Consider the following 23202-nt stretch of genomic DNA (forward strand, 5'->3'; position numbering starts at 1 on the left):
ATGGTGCAAAAGCCATACACATTCAGTAGCAGGGAGCCACAACTTTCATTTAGCCACGTGATCATGGATAAACAGGATAAACAACTGATACTCTGTCATATTGATAAGTTGCAAGGATTGGTAGGTGAGGTGTATTAATTATATTTTTAATTTGTGATGTTTTCAACTTATGATGGGATTATCAGGATGTAATGCCATTGTAAGGTGTGGAGCATCACACACACACACGCACATGTATGTATAAATACACATGTATAATCAAGCTTAGGTCATATCTGTCTTCAACAAAGGAATGAATGATTTCTGTAAGAAAGAGAAGTTCCCTTACCACTCCCAATATTCTTCTTTGGAATTAAGTTTCAGATTTGTCGATATGGTGAAGGGCAGCAAAGCCTGCATGTTGCTAATCTTTGAAGTACCTATTTGGTCCAGGCAACGAGACCTCAGTGGATAGGTCAAGATTAATTGAGATACACTATTGGAAAAAAAGGACTATTTCACTTTAGTTTTTTTGCCAAGTTCCTTTCTTTCATTTTAGAATGGGGATGATGACTTGTGGCTCTGCACATCAGGATCTTAGAAGTCATCGTTTCTGTCCTCATACCAGAAAAATACCTGAACAAACTGAAAAGCAACTCTTACATCTGTCAGAGAATTGAGCTCACAGGATAAAGTCCTGTCCCTCAAAATTGGGGAGCCAGGCATATGGATACAGAGAATCACTATTTAACAAAGCAGAATCTTCTATGGGAACCATCACTGGGGTAGGAAATCCTTAGCTGTAGTTGATGAATTGCTGGGTCAGTGTGGACAAGTCTGAGAGAGAAAAACTCCAAGGGGTTCTGGTCTTAGTCTCTTCACATTTTTGTAAAGTTTACCTTCAGGAATGCTGTCAGATCATCAGAGTGAACATCAGAGAAAAACATCCTCATGGTTCCAGCAGGGGAAGGGAAAAGTGGTCATCTAAAAATATGCTGAAGGACTCTGTCTCTAAATGAGGCGATGAATAGATCTCTTACTGTGATCATGTATGAAAAGCACACAGTGTAGCACCTCTAAGAGCTGTGTTGCTATTATTATTTAACCATTTTTCTGTGAGTTGAGAGTTATCTACAGCTACCAAAGAAGCTATAAGTGAGATGGGGATCCAGAGAGATGCTTAAAGGACAATTGAGAAAGGAAAGCTTGACGAATATCTTTAGAGTGTATGGTGATTTGCCTCTTGGAAATATCACCATAATTTGCATACTATCACATACATTCTCCTGTGAGTCCCATTAGGTATTTATGCTCTACTTACATAAAGAAAGGAGACAAAGAAGATTTATAAATGCTTCCTCATTTTTTGTAGGCTCTTTACTTCAGAAGGCAGGGTTAGAGTTTAAATCTTCCATGCCTTGGTCACTTCACATTCCCTGGAAAGCATCCTTTCAGCTCCAGGGTGAGTTGTCAACATTGACATGAGTGTCTTCTTGCTTCTCAGCTACCAGAGGAAACAATAGTGGAGCCATGGAGAAATAACTGGCCAGAGAGAGCAAAGGGGACCATAATTCTAATCCAGTCTCCAAGAGAAACAGGGAGGCAGGCAGACATGTTCACTGATGGACACACATCCTGGTTCCAGATGAAAACTATTTGGAAATTCTGACTGTTAATTTTTCCTTCCTGGCTGTATTACTCACTTTTCTGTTGTTGGGATAAAATACCTAATATACATGACTTAAGGGGAAAAAAGTTTATTTTGACTTAAGACTGAAAAGCAAAAACCATTATGGCAGAAGGGCATGGCAGAGGAGCGCTGTGCACAATCTGGTGGCCAGGCAGCATCTTAGGGAAGTCCCAGAAGAAGGGGCCAGGCCCTAAGGTTGTGGACACACACAGAAATATGTTTTATGAATTTCCTAGGCATCTTTATGGCTAATCAAATTGACAGTCAAAATTAAGAATCATATTAGCTTAGGGTCGGGAATTTAGCTCAGTGGTGCCGTTGCCTGCCTCACAAGCAAGCTCAAGGTCCTGAGTTCAATCCCCAGTACCAAAAAAACCCAGAATCATATTGGCTTAAAAATTTTAGTCTTTACTTTGGACCTCTCAAGAGTAATATTTTTTTCTTTTTCCCTAAAATAAAAATTATTGAGATTTGAAACTATTGTGTTTATAAACTTCTAATTAATATATTCCATCCTTTCTTTTAAGGTTTTAATTTCCAAGAAAAAAAAATTTTTTTTTTGTAATTTACCCTCATTTACCTTCCTGGTGACTCTCAGGTTATTATCTCATATTGTAGTAGTTGAGCATAGTAACTTGAAAATGACTTCTTTTAGTTTTTCCCATCAGATCCATAAAATGATTTACTGTGGTTTAGATCTTTAAATGTCCTATGTGATTCCCTGAAAGTAATTTGTTTTTCCCATTTAGTTTGAAAAACAAATGTGAAAGCTTTTGAAGGAGGCTATGGTTGCATGTGTTAGAGATAATCTGTATGGCCCCTGATGGGTAAGGCTTTGGGGAAATAAAATTGAGATTTAAGGTGTCACTTCAAGTATGTCTGTGATCTGTTTACCTGCTACTAAACCACATGACTATCCAAGACATCCATTCTCAAAAGTTGAGGATTTGCTTCAAATGCTGTGAATTCCATAATGAGGTATTGTGGAGGTCTTATCCATAGATTTGTACATCCAACAGGTTAAAGACTTAATTGTTGTTTGTCTACAAACTGATTACCATTTTGATCAGGGTCTTACTTAGATGCATGTATAAAGTACATACTGATAAATTTAGGAATGACACAGATCTAAAAGGAATAACTACTATTTTTGATGAAATAATATAAAATTATCAGATAAGAATTAACTTTTAAATTAAGAAACAAAAATAAATTTAATATGGTACATGTAAAGGTTAACACTTCCATTAAAGATGTAACTTGAAGGGCTGGGGGTTTGGCTCAGTGGTTTCTCCACCTGCTGCACAAGCGCAAGGACCAGAGTTCGAGCCCCGGTACCAAAAAAACAAAAAAAAAACCCAAAAAGATGTAACTTGACAATATAGGGTAAGGATGGGATACAGGAGACATGTGTTAATGTTTCATATTAACAATGTGAAAAAAAGTGCTGTGCATTTTAGGAAACTTAACTGCTAAGTCAAGTGTGATAAAATGTAATAGTTTGATTTACTGTGCACTGACCAGATAAATATCTGAAGCATTGTGACCAATCGTGGAAGCCACACATAGGAGTTTGACACATAGGAGATGTGTCAGTTTTAACTCAATAGCCTGTATGGGATTTCCTGAGATAAAACTTTTGAGATCATCCAAGCAAGAGGAAAGAGCTAATGGAGCTACGAGTAGTTCCTTCAGATACCTGAAGTTCTCTCAGATGGGAGAGAAATCAACTCTCTTTATTCAGAAGGTAGAATCTAGAGCACAGGGGCAGAGGCTGCGGGAGGTCTATTTTAATGCAGTGTAAGAAAGAATTGTCCAACAACTGGAAATTTTCAGCAATGAAACAGTCCAGTTCATGGCATACATAGTGAAGCACTTGTCCCTCTGTGTGGAGGCCTAGGCTAGGACATTAACCAGAGACCCTACTGTGCCATGAAAGATACTCAGGATGGGTGGGATGTTGTACTGCCCTGAAGCATCTTTCCAACTCTATGATTCTTTCTTTTTTTTGGTACCAGGGATCGAACTCAGGTCCTTATGCTTGTGAGGCAGGCGGCAGAACCACTGAGCTAAATCCCTGGCCTGATTCTTTCTTTTTGAAATGCAAGATTAATGCTATTCAAGGAGTAACTTTTCATTTATCTTTTACAAAACCTGACTTGTTCTCTGAGAGGTAACTTCATACTCTATTAATGTTTTTAAATTTCAGTTATGTTTTTCCATAAAAATTCTAAAAATGTTTGCATGACTTCATATTTAGAGCTGTCACTAGATTTGCATAGTGTCTGTCTGTAAGCCCCTTTGATATTCATATTCTGTCATATTGATTCATTTCTGTTCTCAGCAGGATTAGGGTTGTCTCTGTCTTCGGAGCCAGGATTTATTCCATTCTTATGAAGTTTTACAAAATGCATATGCATTTCCAATGCTTATTTTTGTCTCCTTTGTGAATGGTTTTAGGGATATAAATCAGGAAATGGTGAAAAACAAACAATAAATGCAATCTTCAAGAATAAGTGAGCTAGTTAACTCTTCTAATTAATCCTCAGAGACTCTGCTCTGAGGAGAATTCCTCTGGATACATGCATCCACCAGGTCCCTCATCTTAAACTTCCTCTTGTGCTCCCGTCATGTTCTTTGCTGCCAAGACAGCAAAGTATATTTGCCCTTGAACTGCAGGTTTTGCTGTGTGAGTATGGTTATCTCTATCTGTAGCCCCACAGTTACATTCACAATTACATATATTGATGGTGTCTCTATTACTTCAGTTCTGGAATCAATCTAGTTTTGAAATAGGGTCTGGATTAATAGCAGTAGTCTTCATCACATTTTCTTTAAAGGCAACTCGGAGATACACAGGACTCTGTTGGAATACCACCTCAGAACTATGGAGCACACTACACAGTAGTGGTCCAGTAGGCTGAATAAATGAGCAGTCATAGGAAATTTGAACTCATTTCTGGCTCTGGTGTGGCTGAACATTTTTGATGCAGAACTCAGAATTTAGGCTTGGTTTATATGAAAAAAAATATGCAAATGGACCTTTTAAATGAAGGCTATTTGAAGGCCTGCTCTAGTATCTCCTAGAAAAAGTAATGGTTGGGGAAAGGGCTATATCTGTAGGGAATGGCAGTGTCAAACAGAATAATCACTTGCCTTTAGGGCTTCTTAAGTCATCAGAGTAAAACTGCTGTTCAAATTGTTAGTCAAAAATTGTAACCTTGCTTGTTCTTGGCTGACTGCTTGTGTTAGAGAACATTTACCTTAGCATATGCTTTGCACTGCTAGGAAGTGAGGTGAGGCTTGCCTGTTTTAAAGGCAAGTTTTGCCCAGTAACAAACACTTCTTACAAGTCATCACAATTTCTGAATATGTACATGTGATTAAATGGACTGAACAAAGGAAAGCTTAAGCTTACATTTAATAAGAAAATGTGAGATTCAATCAGAATCCTTACTGACCTTAACTTTCATGATATATGCAGATATTCCTTTCGTCCTCATTCCTATATGCATGATTATATTCTCTTGCTGGAAAGAAATATTTGTAGAAGGGGAATATATTATCTCATCTCTTTTTTCTCTTCTCACTTAAAATATTCTCTCTCTTCCCCTCTCTCTCAAATACACACATACACACACACATACTCATATACAGGCTCTTGACTTTCTAATTTCAGGTAGGTGATGCTATCTTAGATGAGCTACTGTTTACTGTTTCTAGCTTTCACCATCTGTACAGGCTTCTTTTGTCCTCCTCTTACTTTGATTAGTCCATTCTTTTTTGCTTTAAAACATACCTGATGCTAGTTACTCTAAAAGAAAAGAAGTTTATTTAGCCCACAGTTCTTGAGGTCTAAGAGCCTGGTGCTGGTGCCTGCTGAGCTCTGGACGGACTTTAGGCCATGTCACAATATGGTGAATGGCATCATAGTGGGAGTATCTGCATGAACATGACATCACATGGTGAGACAGAAAGCCAGAGAGATTTAAGGGTCAGATTCACACTTTCTATAGCAATTACTATTGTGGTAACTAATCAAGGTCCCTTGATAACAACATTAATCCCCTTTATAGGTGTTACCCAAACTTAATAACTTTCTATCAAACCCCACTTCTTAAAGTTTCTACCTCCTCAAAACTGTCACACTGGGAACCAAGTTTCCATCACATGAAACTGTATCCAACCCATAGAATACCCAAGAGAAAAGATGTAATTATTAGTCAGCCTTTATTGGAATAAAAGTAGAACATGTAGCCTAGAATTGTTCGAGAGAACTTTCAGTAATTATGCCATATTTTATGTTTAAAGCATCCAATAGAGTACCCACTAGCCACATGTTTGTGTATTTGAAATGTGGCTTATGTGATTGAGAAACTAAGTTTTTATATTTTATTTAACTTTAACATAGTTTAGCCATATGTGATTAGTGGTTAACAGATTGGATAGCACAATAATTGCCAAATAATACACATCATCAGAAAATGTACTGAGTAGATACACTAATTTCTCAGTGGGATTCACCATTTTAAATGCCTATTTTCTATATTGATTCAAATAGTGCTTAGAAGTAATAAAACATCATTCTTGATGTATGTTAAAATTATCATTAAAAAGATGAGAAAACTATCAACATCCATCTAAAGTGTTTATAATTAATATAAGACCATTTTCTGTTCTAGGGTGATTTACAAACCTGCTTTACAGTTATATTATTGAATAGTTTCATAAGAATTTCAAGTTAGTTTTTATTTTTTTCCATTTCATGAAAGAAAGGGTACTGTGCTATACCAATTTAAAATGATAAAGCCTAGGTCACACAGCCAGTAATAATGGAGTCATCATTTGAACCTAGGTAGGGCTCATCATGGATGCTTCCCACAGTGATCACTTCCCACATGGTCTTCTTAGAGCACTTGTGCCTATTTCCCTAGACTGCATCACTTGAATCCTTGCACCAACTGCCAGCTTTGAGTACTGACTCTCCTGCATGAGGAAGTTATTTAATATCCCTGAGCCTCAATTTTCTCATTTAAATATAGAAATAATAAAGATACTCAGCTCACTAGGTTGTTGTGCTAAATGAGTTAACAGTACTGACACACTGAATGGAACAATATGAACCATTACTTGAACATCATATTTAATTTGAAAGAGACTACATTTTTGTTAGGATGTTGATTTGATAAGATGTCCATAGATGAAACAGAGATATGCTCTGTGTATACTCCCATAGGAAATAAGAGAGACTCTAATAGTTCAAATAATTTAAGAAGAAACACCTGCTGTTCAGTCACTTTGGTAGCTCCATCACTGCGATTACAAAGTTTCAGAGCCCTCATGCCCTGCCCAATTCCGCACATCTTTGCTTTTCATGTTATCCTTAGAGATACCTCCTTTGGTGTCTTTGATTGGTTCTGAATGCGGAGATGAGACAAGCACCAACACAGCTGGAAAGAGCTGTACAATTTGCTGTTCTCTTTTCCAACAGGGAATTATTGCCATGGATACCAGCATCAGAGGAAGATTAAGGAACACTCTCCACTTGCCTTCTGAATGTCTAACATCTGTTTCTAGCGAAGTCAATAATGAATGTGCTGCTAGCTTCATATTAAATAGGAAACTTATCCATATCTGTTTGCTTTTTTTCCTTTTTAATGTTTCACAGATGGCCTCTGCCCAAGATTCCAGGTATGGCCAGAAAGACTCTTCTGATCAGAATTTTGACTACATGTTCAAATTGCTGATCATCGGCAATAGCAGTGTGGGGAAAACATCCTTTCTGTTCCGTTATGCGGATGACTCCTTTACATCTGCATTCGTCAGCACAGTTGGGATTGATTTCAAAGTAAAAACTGTATTCAAAAATGAAAAGAGAATCAAGCTTCAGATTTGGGTAAGTGACTTTGAACTGATGCTGTTCTTCATTCTGAGGTACTGGATGTATAAGTGTGTAAGGAAAAAAGTTTCTGCCTTGTTCTGTCCCTGTGGGTTCTAAAAGCTTTGATTTCCAGCTTTTTTGCTGCAGGACATTCTGTTTCGAAGACTGTCAGGTGATGCCTTTTGATGACATGGAAACTGAATTATGGTATGTTGTCAAGTGATGTTCCTCAACAGTCTTCCAAAGAAAAAAGTAAACAAAACTTCTACTGTGTTGGTGGCTGGAGAAACAATAAGTATGCCTTTGCCTTTTATGATCTGTGTGACCTTGAGCAAGTCCGTGGTATTTCTTGTAATCTATGAAACAGGTATTATAGATCTGGCCCTTTAGGTCACAGGAAGCAGCCTGTGGACATTTTAAAAGAGAAAGTACATAACCAAGTATAGGGGGTTATGTAGCTGGGGTTCTTTTTTTTTTTTTTTTGGTACCGGGTATCGAACTCAGGACCTTGTGCTTGCTAAGCAGGCGGCGGAACCACTGAGCTAAATCCCCGGCCCTGGGGTTCTTTCATAAAGCCCCAGATGTAACTTTGAACAGACTATTTATACTTCACAAATTGTCTTCATCAATAAAAGCTATGCTTACACATGAAAATGAAACAAAATACTTATTTGAAATAGGTTCTTCTAAAATAGAAGTTTCTCTGCAAGTTTTGAGACCATTTGACTAGCTGTCTACCCTTTCTCACTGCCTGACAAAGATTAGAAATTTCCTAATTAAATTGTTAAATTTAAAAGACTAGCAAGCAAAACTGAAGAAAAATGTATGAGATAGAATCAACAAATATGAGAAATGTTTAAAATTTAAAAAAAAATTATTACTGTAAAAGACATATTGCCAGTAATACTCCTCACAATACTACCCCCCCCGATTCAAACACATTTATCTCATCATTCTTGCCACTTTCCAAAGCAGTTCTGGAAGTCTTCTTTTATAAGCATCTTTAGTTGTGCTGTTGTGGGTGCCTCAATGTCCTGCATGAATTAAAAATTTTATCCTTCCCGGTCATTTTGTCTTTGAGGAAAAGCCAGAAGTTGTACAGTGTTTGATCTAGGGAAAAAGGTGGATAAGTACACACCATGTTTTTACAAGCTTGCCTTTCCTTTGAGTGGCACTCACAGCAACATTTGCTATATTTTTATTACAACTTGTAAAGACATCTAGAAGATGTCCAGAACTGCTTCGGATAGTGGCAAGAACCATGGGATTAAGTATATCTAATGTGAGCGGGTGGGTTACAGTGGTACATCAGTTTATGAACTTAATTTGTTTTACAATTTGGAGGAAGATGGCTACATTTGTGTTTGTGTGGGGAAGATGGCCATGGTCGTGTTTGTCACCCGATGTGGAGTTTATGAATGGAAGCAAAATTTTGTGGAACGCTTTTGTGAATCAAACAGTTTGCAGAGAGAAGCAGTCATGAACCAGGACATTACTATATCTTGAGGAGGATTAATGGCAATGTGTCTTACTATTGTGATCACTCCTTGTATGTGAGTAATCTGTCAAGAGAAATATAAGAAATGAAGTAACCAAAAAAATCATTTACACCAAGAGAGATAAAAATTTTATGGACATCATAGTATGAGTAAATGAGTAGAATGTTTCTATATTCACTTTCAGCCCCTTTTTCCTGTTCATTTATACCTCTCCCACTCAAACTCATTGAAAGTATTAACAGGTGTTTCCTAAGAGGTATTTTCCGCCTTTTTCTAAGAGTCTGAAACATCTACAACAGCTACGACCATTTGATGATAGTTTCAGGATTGATCTGTAGGACTCATAATAACCCTCCTTTTTTAAATGCGGAAAACTGTAAGACAAATACCAGAGTGTAGCATTTAAACTTTTTAAAATTAAAGAACCTTTTACTAATATATATAGGACACACATAAATACACATACACACACAAGCTCACACGCACACACTCACACACATACACACACACACACACTGAATGCTCTTTAACACCTTAAAAGTCTTAGGTGTAAAACTTAAAGATGCAGGTACATACACAGTTGACCTCTTAGGCAGTTTAGAATAGATTGTTAGTGTTTTACTTATTCTAAATGTAGAACTCACATAAGAACTTGGACAATTAGGCTTCAGGTAAAGCATCTTCAATGCTCCACCATTCCCTAAAGTAGCTGAAAAGATCCCTACTTGAGAACTTGACTCTAGTCAGTGACAACAGCAGTAACACATCCCTATGTATGGAAGAAAAAAGAGCAACATCTATAGGTTTGCATTTGGGGCCTGGTCAGTTCTCTTCCTTTTGAACTTCAGCAAACCAACTGTCATGTGATAAATTTCATATTCACGCTTAAAAATAGCCTGTAACTCTCAGGGGCTATGGTAGATTTGAAATTAAATTAATCTGCTATCCACACATCTTTTAACTCCATGACAATATTATTTTTGTTAATATTAAAGAGCAGTCACTCCTTTAGCTAATAGCTGCTGATTTCTTCTCTCTTTTTTGTATCTTAAAGATATTTAAAAATGTTTTAGCATCATTTAGATAAAATACAAACATGGTTATTCAAGCAGTCTTATAAAAATTTTTCAATCTAGATTTTTGACAGAAATTCTTTGTTGAGGTACAAAATCATGCATCTTTAATATAAAGCAGATATATTTCAATCAATATGAATTATTTCTCCTACTTAAGAAAATATGTTTAAACACATATATTTGTCAGCTTTTCATTCCTGGATGAAATATCTGACAGGCAAACTTAAAAGGAGAAAAAGTTTATTTTGGTTTACAGTTTCAGAGGGTTCAGTCCATGGTTACCTGGTTCCAAGGCAGAAATGGCAGGGTGAAGAAGGATGGCAGAGGAAAGCTGCTCAATCTACAGCAGCCAGGAAGCGGAGAGCCAGAGAAGAGCCACAGAAAAGATACCCTCTAAAAGCATACCTTCAAAGACCCACCTCCTCTAAATGGGCCTCACCTTCTAACAGCATATTCAACTACAAACTCATCAATGGATTAATCCACTGATGACTATACTGTCCCCCTGATCCAATCACGTTATGAAAGTCCCACCTCTGAACATATGAAACTTTTGGTGATCTTTTAGATCTAAACCATAACAGCACTCAGTGTTGATGCCAGACCACTTATTTTTCTCAAGCATTGATATTCAGTTATTTCTGTCTGTGTTTTACTTCTGGATGAATGTTACTCTTCTGTGATATAACTGAAACCCAGCTCAGATTCTTGAGCTGCTTCTACTCTATTACCTCCTCATACTTCTCAGTTTCTGTAACTTCATGTAAAGCCTGTGACATAACATTCTCTTCAGAATGGTCTCTGTCCATAATTCATCACCATTCTTTAAAAAACCACCAAAGGTTGTTAGAGTCAGCCCATCCTGGAATCTCATTGGAGGGCTTCATTCCCTTGTTCTAGGGATAGTTACATCCCTGTCAGGGCTCAGCAACTTTGGAGACTTTCACCTTTGTTTCTCTTCAGGCACACAGTTTAATGACCATTAATATCTTTGCAATGAAGACATAAGTTATTCCTCTTTGGGTAGTATCTTAATTACTTTTCTCATTGCTAAGACAAAATACTGGACACTCACAAGTTAAAGAATGAATGGTTTATTTCAGCAACAGTTTGTAGAGGTTTCAGTCCATAATCTGCTGACTCCAAGGCAGGATGGCATGGCAGAGGGGCATGGAAAAGGAGAAACAGTTGATGGCAAGGTAGGCAGGAGGCAGCAGCAGTAAAGCAGCAACCTTTCCTTTTCCTTCTATCCTATCCAGGCAACAAGCCTTTTTAGTGGTGCCACACACACCCAAGATGGGCTTTCCTATTATCCCTACCTAGAACTATTCTAATTTCAATCAGTGGACTAATTTATTACCATACCCTTAATCCCAGTGTAACATACCTTAGATACAGCCAGCTCTGAAAAGCCCTACCTATGAGCACATGTGGTTTTGAGGGAACATCTGGATACAAGCCATAACAGGTACATTAAGTTTTCTTATATGAATCTCATATGATTCTAAGGGAATAAAAATTAGTTTTACACTACTGTACATTATCTGGTCTACTAGATTATGAAATATTCAAAAGAAGTATGTGAAGATTTAGTGCTTACTGAATTTGAAGTATAGTTGGGGAGAGAAATTGATACTCATGGAATAATTATATTCTTCTACAAGCAAATACCAAATTTTATAAATTTTATACATAGCTAATAGTTGCTGAATAAGCATTATCTATGCTTTGTATCTCAATTTTCAGAACAACTCAACTTTATTTTTATCATCATTCCTATCTGAAGGTGGACAAGGTAACTTATTTACTGTTATACATGGTGAATGACTGAAAAAATTCCAGGTTAGGTCCCTCAGATTCTGATGGTGGGCTTGTTCCCTTTAATTTTACTGCCATAATTAAGAAAAAGTCTTGAACATTTTAGTGTTCGTGAACATGACAGTTTGGGGCTGTGAATCCTGAGATACTGAAAATGTTTCTGAAACCGTTTGACCATCTCTATGAATTGCAGTATGCAGAGGAAGATATAATAAAGAAGAACGAAGTAATATGCTTAAGTATAGGTGTTCTTGTAATTTAAGAGATCTTTGCTTTATGCTACAAATGCACTGAAAAGTGTGTAGTTGTATGTAGTTATTATTGCTTAAAAATGTAGCCAAATTATTTATTTGGGAATATATTTAACACTGAGGGTTTGTTATCTCTTGGTGTTTTAATAACCGAATAACTTTTCTTCCCAGCTTATAGTGTATGTATGCACCTGTATTAATATTTAACTAGCTCATTAAGATCTCCACATCATCTCAGCCTATTACATATTTAAAAGCAGAAGGAGCAAAATTGTTTCATATTATGAAAATCATTATGGTTAGCCCACTGCACTACCAATTTAATCAAGACAGGTTGCAGATACTGATATGATTCTGATCATTCTATTATTGTTTAACTGTCCATTAAATAAGACCATGTTTTAAAAAACTTAAGCTCTAGAGAAGTTAAGTGAATTGATCTCACTGTGTGTTTTGTGCCAGAGCAGAACCTAATGTCTAGGTTTTCTGCTAGGTGACCCAGTCTGATTCTTCCCCTCAAGTTCATTCTCAAGGTAAGTGCTATTCTCTGAAAATGATAAGTCTCACAGGTTGTCAATGGAACCTACTATCACAGAAAAAATCAAACTAGAGATCAGATTTCAGGTAGTATTGCTATCATGTCAGGAAGGATGAGATTCCTCCCCTCTTTTTCCGCCTTGATGATTTGCTTTTCCATGTGCTACATAGGAATTTTCTGATTCCACAAACTGGACTACTTGATTGTCAACAGTTCAGATTCAAATGAAGCATTTCTGGACTTGGTGGAAGCATTGACATCTCTTCCTGGACATATTATATGTCCTATCTATGGAAGTTAATTACTGCCTTGGCATAACTTGTTTAGAGAAATGTCATCCTTCATTTGTACTTTGCCTTTTATGAGTTCTTCTATCCTTCACCATATTAACACTTATCATTGTACTTTTTATTACCTTTTTATGATTCTCAAATCAAAATTTTCAAAATCTTAGATATTCCAAATGTTTGTCTGCTTCTTTTATTTTAGAGTCTATTTAAAGCTGTTAGAAATATATTGGAAAAAATTTATGGGGTTTTCATTTTTATTACAGAAAGATATTTCACAGCTGGAATTTATAAAATTTTGCTTCTAATTCAAAAAGAGTTTAAACTTTAGAAAGGCTATGTAGAGTAGATTTCTTTCCCAAGGAAAGGATTGAAAAATAGTGTGACATCTACTGTTGAGAAGAATATCACCCCTATGTATTTTCATTGTCTACCTCAGTCATGTCAGTGTGATTTCCTTCAATAAATTATTATTTCCTTGGCCTAAGAAAAGGGACAGAATTTCCTGTTTCATTGACTCTGTATGTTAAAGTCTAAAACTCGGGACTGACTCTAACTAATCGAAGGCTTAACCTGAAAAAGGCACAGCTCAATTAGGTTGAGTAAAGGCAGGGAAGGAATAGTAGAAGGGATTACTAGTTCCTTAAAAATTAGGACGAGGTTTTATAATTTTTACTTTCTTTTTTCCCCATTCTCAGCTCTTCTCCACTTCTTGTCTTTTGTTTTCCACCATCCCTCTTACCCTCTTTCCTTCCCGTTTCTGAGCTCTAGCCTGTCTAAGTTATTGGGATAATCATCCTCAGGCTGATCAAAGGCTAGAGCTGCCACAGACATGTTCAGGATGTACACTAGACAAGGATGTCAGCTAAGAGGTTAGGTGGGGCTGGCCTCCATTCAAGATCCACTGAGCCTTATGCTCTTGTTCAGAACTGTGCCTGTCTGCATGAAGGAGAGGCCTCCTCCTTATCACAAAAATGTGATCTGCTCTTTAATTATGAGGCTACTCAACCTGAAGGGGATTCTGATTCATATAGCAACTATATATGCAGGTAGTAGCTATGTCAGAAGCTAAAGAAGGAGCCTGTGCAAACCCACTCAGAGAAAGCAGTCCTGATTCCCTGGTAGAGGCCCAGGGGGAAAAGGTACTTTAAAATATGTTTTATTATTACTTAAGTATGGCAAGTTCAACAGATCAGGAGATTACTGCCACTGAAAAGATTGTTATACTCATATATAGGAAGAGAAGGGGACATAGTTATGGTGGAATGGGGGGAACCAGGAATTGCCAGGATGATCAGGAGAAGGAGGGAGAATGAAGGCAGGAGGCTCATTCTGTGATTTCTGCAGGGAAGAACCAGAGAAGCAGGTAAGCAGGCTTAGGATTGGCTGGTTTGGATAATTTCAGCAGGCTCTGGGGCCCCTGGTTGTTGGGTACCTGACTCTGCTGGTATAGGACATGTAGATAGTGACTCAGAGTATGAAACCTTTGTAAAGAGATGGTTGAGATGTTAGCTCTAGATTGCCTGGTTTGCCTTTGAAAACCACACTCCAATGAGTTGTATTGTCCTTAGGAATTGATTAACCAGAGATGAACAGTCTCTTTAGGATCAGTAAGGCCTTGGATGTCAAAACAGCAGAATAAAAAGTAAATAAAAATGAAAGACATAGTTAATTACAGTGATGTTCAGAGCCCTAGAAGCAGCTTCTCTCACTGATTCTACTCTGAAAGATGTGGAATTAGCACTCCAATAACAGGCTTCATGCATTCCTGGGCCTCAGTGTTTGAAGAAATAGAACACTGAGTCAGGAAAAGATCTTACAAACTTTCTAGTTCAATCCCCTTACTGATACTCAGTGATACTAATAGCACCATTATAAAGCATCACTTATAGAGCCTACTGCTTATTAATAATTTAAGCACTTCATAAATGCATTTTAAATTTTATTTTTTTCTTGACTCACAAAGAGAAGGTGGTATTATGGTCATATTTTATAAATGAGGAAAAAGAGAATCAGAATGACAATGTGATTTTTCCCAAGATCACAGCCAAAATATGTCACCTGCAAGATTCCAACCCAGGCACTGTGTCCAAGGCTCATGTACTTGATCACACAGCAAAAATGAGGTCCAGATAGGTCAAGATTTGTCTGACCTGTCAGAGGATTTTGCATATCTTAAACCCAAGTTAATACTTTTTTTTCACAAAATGTAATCAATCATTGTCTTCCAGAATTCCCTTATTACATGTTCCAAGAAAATATTTATAGTTGCCAAAAAATTAGCTTTAAACTTTCTATCTGCCAGCAGGAGCACATTGTGCATTATCCATTTTGTGTTTAAAACGCACACGCACACATATATATGCACAGTAGGAGTGTCTGGAACACATCCCACTGACCTCTCCCTGCACATGTCTGGAATACCTGCTTTCATTGCTGCAGAATATGCCTACAACCAAAAGGGTGTGGAGGAAAGAATGTGAGTAAAGTGGAGTCAGTGCCTTGGGAAAATATTCCTGCTTGTAATCTGAGGATTTGGTGCTCATTTAGCCTAGTCACTCTGAAGCTTGATTTCAGGATGGTGTTCAAACCCTGTAGTCTATTTATTTATTTATTTTTAATTCATTAACTTTATTGGTACATTTTAGGTAGACAGTATGATGAAATCCGTCATTGGGAATTTGTACCTTTACGTGATACATCTTGGTTCTTATTTTTTTCCCCATCCCCTGCCCTCCCTTCAACCTCTCTACCCTTCCCTATTTACAAAGACTTTGTTTCCATATTTTCCTTTTCTCATATTTATTCTTTTCTCTTGTTTTCTTTCCCCTATCCCTCCCACTTCCTCTTCCCCTTCCCCTTTGGACCATTTCTTCCTATTTCACATTATCTATTATACATTTTGAGCTTCTCTCTCTCTCTTTTTTTCCAATACTGGGAATTGAACTCAGGACCTCGCAAACGTGGTGCTACTGAGCTAAATCCCCAGCCCCTTTTTTGTTTTGTTTGTTTGTTTCTTTTCTTTTTTTTTTTTTTGGTATGGGCGAATCGAACTCAGGACCTTGCATTTGAGAGGCAGGTGCAGCGCCTCTGAACTACATCCCTGGCCTGATCTATTATACATTTTGGTCTTCATTTATAGTTTCAGTTTCTCATACCAGAGAAACTATTCAGTATTTACACATGAAACCACATTTTCTCTTATAAGGGAGCTGCATGCTCTACCCAGACAAGCTTCTTATCAGAACCACTGAAGCCAATGACAGTCGCCAAGGCCATTCTTGGTGCTGTCTTCTGCATGCTCTTTTCCCCATCACATTTCTTCTAACTTAGCATCTGCTTCTCCTGAGGGATGTGAAAAGCAAGTTTTTGTTTGCCTCCTGAGAGGAGGCTGATACTGTGTGAAATGGCAAGATGCATGAAACCATTCATTCTGTCATGCAGCTGAAGGCAGCAGCCCCTGCATCCCACTGTGTTTAAAGCACTTGTCCCAGCAGTGACAAAATACAGAGGATAGTAAAGACTTTCTTCTGAGCCTAATAGAGTTTACCAGCTATGTAGGAAGACAGGAAAGCAAACATGGAGAAAGGATCACCCAGGGGATCAGTAAATTCATGCTGCCAAGGAGCAGTGTGACTCAGGCTGGGCAAGGATTTTGGAGTCTGGTGATCTGGGGTCCAAATGCTGCCCTGATTCTCACTAGCTTGGTGATCTCAAGCCTCATCTCCTCTGTGCCTCCATTTGCTCATTTGTGAAAAAGGTGAGAATGATACCTACCTCTCAGCTGCTAAGTATTTTCTATTATAAATACTTAGTTTTTACAATTTGCTAGTTCTTTCAAAGGAAAGAGATACAAAAATATCTTTTGCAAAAGTGACGAAAAGCAGATGATCATATGAACAATATTGCTGGGACTCACTTGGAAAGAACCTAAAACCTAATCTAAAATCAGCTTCCTGGCAATTCATCTTTGCTTTTGTGGAAACTTAGTTTGGTTGTTTATGGGCGTGGAAGATGAGAAGCAATTGCAATGACTGCAAAAGAGGAGTTGTATAGAAGGTGTAGGCAAGAAAAGGTGTCAAGTGGGTCAAAGAAGGGGTATTGGAGTACGCACCTGGATTCAGGGACTTTCTGTGTGACCATGAAGGACATTACTTTACCTCTCTAAACATCAGCTATCTGATCTATAAAATGAAGGCTGGAGTCCATGAAAAAAACAACCAAAACAAAAACTGGCATTGAGTGATCTCTTAGGTGCCAGGTAGAGTCATATGTGCTCCATGGTAGTAAGTAATCTAATTCTCAAAAAAGTCTTGTGAGATAGACGCTACTCTTCTTACCTTCACTTTACCAATGAGTAAACTGAGGCACAGAGTGGCTACCTTGCCCCAGCTCATATTGCTGACACAAGTGGTCAGCAGATCTGACCTGAATCCCTAGCTTTGGAGCTTTTCCCCTCTCACACATTCTGCCACACCCTTTCTTTATAACCACTACTTTTTTGTAAATGCTCTGGACCAGACTCTGCTTATTCATTTTAATGTTTTTAGCAACTTTGAAATGTTGGTATTAATGCTGCTCTTGTGAAAGATAGGTGAAAACTAACACAGAGCTGTTAAGTGATTCCCTGCGGTCACATACTTCTTTCCACTGCTTTTACAGTAACATTAAACTTTGTAGCTACAATTAAAATTAAAAATCAGGAAGTGCCAACAATCAAGAGAGAAAAAATTTTTTTCCAGAAATGCACATGGAAAAAATAGACAACTAATGGTATTGTGTTTCATGCATATTGATTATATGCATGTTAGCCCAGCTTGTACAGACTTCTTTCCCAAGACTCGAATCCCAAGCAGTTCTCTGACCTTGTAGCAGTTGGAATATCATCTATGGTAGCAGAGAATGGCAATCCTGCCTAACTAAAGTTTTGGATAATTGAAACTTTAAATTGCCAAAACTTTAAACAGATTAAATTTTAGAATGAAAATCCTTACATCTGATAAGTGCTGTGCATTTACTTCCTATAGGAAGATTTAAAAGAAGAAGAAAATAAAAATAAGAACATGGAAGATAAATCAGCCTGGCATGGTAGTCCATGCCTGTGATCCCAAAAGTCTTGGAGCCTGAGGCATGAGGATAGTAAGTTTTAGCCCAGCCCAGACAACTTAGTAATTTGGTAAGACTCTTGTCTCAAAATAAAAAATAAAAAGGGACAGGGACATAGCTCTGTGCAAAGGCCTTGGATTCAATTCCAAATATGGCTAAGAAAAAAAAAAAGGTAAAGCAACTTGACTGTCAGAATTAGTAATATGAATGAATGCTTTGGGGCTGACTTCTCTACTTAGTAGTTGTACAGTGATGTTTTCTCTATTCTTAAGTCTATTTACATGTTTTTGTTCTTCAATGTCAAACTGTTTCTTTTCAAGTCTTTGCTGAATTTTTCTCCTGTTATAAATTTTTTACATCTATTACATTTTTTACTTATAAACAAATTTCATTGTCACTGTTAGCCAAATTGAAAGGGAAAGTGGCTCAACATGCAAGGAGACTCTTATTTGTATCAATTGTGTGAGCTTTGCTATAGGGATACTGAGAAGTCTAATTTGACTTACAGATGCCTCCCTTTATATTTTATTGTAATCTCCATGTATTTACAAACCCAAATGTTTAACCTGGGTGAATACATTGAGGTTAGTTTGACAGCATGCCTCAGTTTTTCTGTCTATAAACTGGGAGAATAATAATAATTTACCTATAGTCTTATTACAAAGGTTAAAATGATATTTATAAAATTCTCAGCTTACCTGACACATAATAAGTGTTCAATAAAAAAGTCCTTATTAGTTCTCCTGTCCTTAAAAGTATGAACCTCACCTATCTAATTCCATGTTTTTGAAACTGCCAATGGACTTTTAGAGCCAAAATTTCTGGTTGTAATACAGGTAGACATTTATATGGAGAACTTGAATTTTGAGGTTCTGATGTGGCCAAATACACAAGCATTCTAACAAGATGAAGCATCTTCTGGACACCCAGGTTTCTCTCACCAGCCACTGGTAAATTCTAATATGCCCAAGTGCAGTCCGCTGTGTTGTTGAGATGTTTCCTGGTCTTTAGATCCATCTGTGCATTTAAATTGAGTCATCCACTGCACAGGAAAGGCAAACCCATACAGCTTGTTTATTAAATGCTCATAAAACTGTCCTACCCTAGAATAGAACAATTATGAATCAGTAGATCCATAGAGAGCTGTTATTAAAATGTTGGGAAAGAATTTCCTCAGGCTACTGCCTAATGATGCCGGCAGGCTCTGCTGCAATGTGTGAGCTGAGGTGTGCCTCTGCCACCAAATCACCTGTTGGCATTTTTTCACTGATGTGTTTGAAGTTATACTGAACTAACCACTTGTTCTAGCATCATATAAACACATTTAATTTATGGTGCAAATTAAATATTTAATTACTACATATATTTCTTTTTTAAGCAATATTTAAGGGAAAAGTGCAGCATTATGGCAGCTTAACCAGGAAGACAAAAAAGATGACAAATATGATCATCAATTGATATGAATCGCTTTGCTCAAGTTGCTGGTGGCTATGAAGACATGGAGGGCAGGTCTTCACCTTCAAGGAGTTTCCCATCTTTAAAACAATTGAGTCAGTCTTAGAATACTTATAAACCATCATGTGCAAAACAGAGAAACATAAAGTAAATTTAAAATAAAAAGGAGATGTAAAATTAAAAAGAACTAAAGTGGTAAAGAATCAAACAGAGCTTTGTGGAGAGACAGGATAATTTAGGAGAGTTTCCAAAGATGCTTATGGGGTTTAGGGAAGTAAAGACAATGCAGACCCCAGAGCTAGCATCAGGGAGTTATTGCCATTTCCTTACAAATAGGGAAGCTCCTAGGAGCAAGAGAGAACCATACCTGTCACAGTAGGAGAGGGACATTATGTGGGAGTCAGCCTTTCAGAGCACAGTCAGTGCCAATCAGTGGCTAATCAGGGAGCAGCCTTGGTAGGAAAGGCCCTCACCTCTCATTGACCAGCTCTGTGGCCTCTGGCATTCTCATATTTTGCCTGTGTTCCCATTTGCTAAACTTTCCCCTTGGATCTGTTTTAGCTGTTCGCAAGTCAGCCTTCTAGAGCAGAGTATGGTTGGTTTTGGTAAAGAGTGGATTACTGAAGGCAAAGGAACATATCCAACACAGGAAAGAAAGTAGATTTTGATTAAATTTATATACTTTAAAATTCACTTAGTAAGAAGGAATATACCCCAAATACTCATGTTAGGAAAATTAAATTATAAATGTTATATGGCATTTTCTCCTTTTATTCATATCACTGATAATTTGAATAATATGATGCATTTTACAACTTTTGTTTTTCATTGACTGTCTACATGGTATTGCCTAATTTCCAGTGGGCAGTCATTTGAAATTCCATTGAAGTCCATATATGGTTGTTAATGTCTGCTTCTTAACGATATAAATTGATTTTCAATCAAAACTGAGTGTGTCTGTACGGAAAAAAATAACACTGGCCTCAGGTCCTTTCACCCTTTCTAAGATACTCCACTATCCTCTGAGAATGGAAGACAAATGGCCCTAGAAGTTCAGCAACAATAGCCAAGAGGTTTGTGGTTTTGTCACAGGACCCAGAAAAGCCATGTATGTGGCACAAGGATAAGGATTCAGAGTGGCCTTCTGCTCTGCCAGGTTGAGCACACTCCCTGCTGCAAAAGCAATGTCTCCAAACCCCAGTCTCTAATTTACATGAGCCCTGGACGAAGATGTCCCTGAAGGAAGACTAGGGAAATGCTTTCTTTCATAACTTCGTTTATTCTAATTCTAAGAAACATTTTAAATTGAAATAATATTATTTATTATTATTAATTCCTTCCCCTCCTTTTGGTAATCTGGTAGACAATAGATTTCTTTTTAAAACCTTTTTCAGAGAAAAACAAAAGACAATCCTCTGTCAATTACCCATTTGAATTTGTTTATTATTAGTATTATTTTTGTCTTGGAAGCCCAAATATCTGGAGCCAGTGCCTTGGAATGGACATATTGGAGAAAATAGCCAGAAAGCCTTGCAGTAGTTGTGTTTTAGTCAACTGCCAGCATAATTTTCGTAAAGCACCAGATGTTTAGGAGTGATTGCTATGTGCTTTGCAGAGTACTAGGCTCTTGAGTCATCTTCCAGTGACTTAAAGGATAATGGCCAAGAAATAAGTAGAAATAAACAAAGACCAATTAAGTGAGAATAGGCTTAGCTGAGGCAAGGGACGCAGCCACTGTCATTTGCATCCTGGTAGAGATTGAAAGGCAGCCAGTGGAGTGGGCAGTTCTGTAGAAGAAGATCCTCAGGTGTGTCCCTCATTGTAGGCTGTAGGAGGGCTATAGGGGGCTAACAGAAGCAGGATATTCTATATGATTGGTTACAGTATGTGTTTGGCATTCTTTTATTGACCCTAAATTGGCAGCAGGGACAAAAATTAGTGAGGGTGCTTGTCATTAATCAAGACCTGGCCGGGCCGGGGATTTCGCTCAGTGGTTTCGCTGCTTGCTGCGCAAGGGCAAGGACCCGAGTTCAATCCCCGGTAGCAAAAAAAACCCAAAAAACACAAAGACCTGGCCCATTTGGGCTGATTGTTACAGAAGTTTCTGTTCAGTTTTTTTAGATCATTACTTGGAGAGAGCAGCCTGGCTTCCTGCAAGCATGATTTCCTTTTAGCAGTCTGGCTTCCTGGGATGTTCATTGTAGATAAAGACATTGGTTTCCTGGGCAGATTGCCATAGGTTTTGGGTCAAAGTTCTATTTTCATGTTTGGTGTGGCCGTTGTCTATTTGTATATTCACTCTCTCACACATAAGCCAAACACAAGGGCACTTCAAGAGCAGACAAACTGACACAGCAAAAAGCAAAGTATTGGATTTTGAGTGTCTAGTAGTTTGACTCTGGACAAATGATTTAACCATATAATACCTTGGTCTTCCATTTCTATAATATTTTGCCTTGTAGGATTATTTTGAGATAATATAGTATGTACAGTGTGCCTCTCTTACTGTTCTCATGCTTTTTGGACTCGTTTATGCTCATAAAAATTATGGAGGACACTGAAGACTTTGTGTATACATGGATTGTAGCTATTGAATACCTTCGCTATTATTTTAGTAGAAATTAAAATTGAAAAAAATTAAATGTTTACTAGTTCATTTAAAATAACAATAGTAGCCCATTGAATGTAAGCAAAATAATATATTTTAATTTTAAAAATCTTATATTTTGAAAGTCTAAATTAGTGAGAATACATTTATTTATTTAATTTGTGAGTGTGCATGGTACTGGAGATTGAACCTACAGCCTTCGCAATGTTTTATAGCCCCAGCCTTTAAAAAAAAATTTTATGTTGAGAGAAGATCTCACTAAGTTAAGTTTCCCAGACTGGACTTGAACTTGTGATCCTTCTACTTCATCCTCCCAGAGTGCTGAGATTATTTTGCAAATATCTGCAGTATTTGTCTTAATGAGGGTAGCTGGAGTTTTATGTCTTCTTTCTCATTCTGTCAGTCTCTGCTATATCATGTAACCTCTGGGAAACTCCACTGTATGCTCGTGAGAGCATAAGAATGAAAAAGTCAAACAATAACTTCATATTATTAGAAAGCAGTTTTAACCTTGGAGGCCTCTGAAGCGATTTAGTGGCCCATAGTGCCCATTTGGAGCACCATGCTCTGGGTCATAGAATGTGTTAAAATGCATTAATACTGTTAGCAGAGGATTTCTGCGGTGTTGGTGTATGTCAGAGGAGCTCTTCTTCATAGACAAGGTCTATCCTTACAGAGAGGCTTTGTTGTCTCTGACTAGGAAACTCTTATGGTTGGCAGGTAAACCCTTTCTGAGGGTCTCCAACTTTAAAACTACTGCTGTTGCAATGTTGCTCCCTGAAGTGACCATCTTACCCACTCTCAGAGGAGGGGCAGGTGATGAACATCAGAGGTCCAACTTTGCTTACAATCTGGGCATCTGAGTGGGGATCCCATTGGGTTTCTTGGAAAAATTCTGAAAGAGGAGCATAGTAGCTAAAAAGAAGATTCCTAGATTCAGAAATCCTATTCTCTCATAGTCTATTAGAAACTAAATGTTAATTTATATGAAGTTCTGCCTGCCTGGTAAACTAA

The 23202-nt window shown here is 37.5% G+C and overlaps 1 protein-coding gene and 1 long non-coding RNA gene across 4 annotated transcripts in view; one reads left to right on the forward strand and one right to left on the reverse strand.

Annotated features, from left to right (window-relative positions):
- The window catches only part of Rab3c (RAB3C, member RAS oncogene family), a 244078-nt gene that overhangs the window by 17747 nt on the left and 203129 nt on the right, over window positions 1–23202 (forward strand). For all 3 annotated transcript variants that reach the window (XM_013073532.3, XM_021261391.2, XM_004848495.4), the window contains exon 2: window positions 7338–7565. In XM_013073532.3, the coding sequence (XP_012928986.1) occupies window positions 7338–7565 (228 nt within the window). The remainder of the gene's footprint in view (window positions 1–7337; window positions 7566–23202) is intronic.
- Window positions 1339–5570, reverse strand: LOC106009743 (uncharacterized). The gene is made up of 3 exons (XR_001183749.3): window positions 5469–5570; window positions 5131–5199; window positions 1339–1521 (listed from the first exon to the last, which is right to left on the reverse strand). It is a non-coding gene; the product is annotated as an uncharacterized LOC106009743 (long non-coding RNA).

Source organism: Heterocephalus glaber, unplaced genomic scaffold (genome assembly GCF_053883595.1).
Source record: "Heterocephalus glaber isolate CG9 unplaced genomic scaffold, H.glaber_assembly_v1.0 deba00001538, whole genome shotgun sequence".
NCBI classification, from domain to species: domain Eukaryota; kingdom Metazoa; phylum Chordata; class Mammalia; order Rodentia; family Bathyergidae; genus Heterocephalus; species Heterocephalus glaber.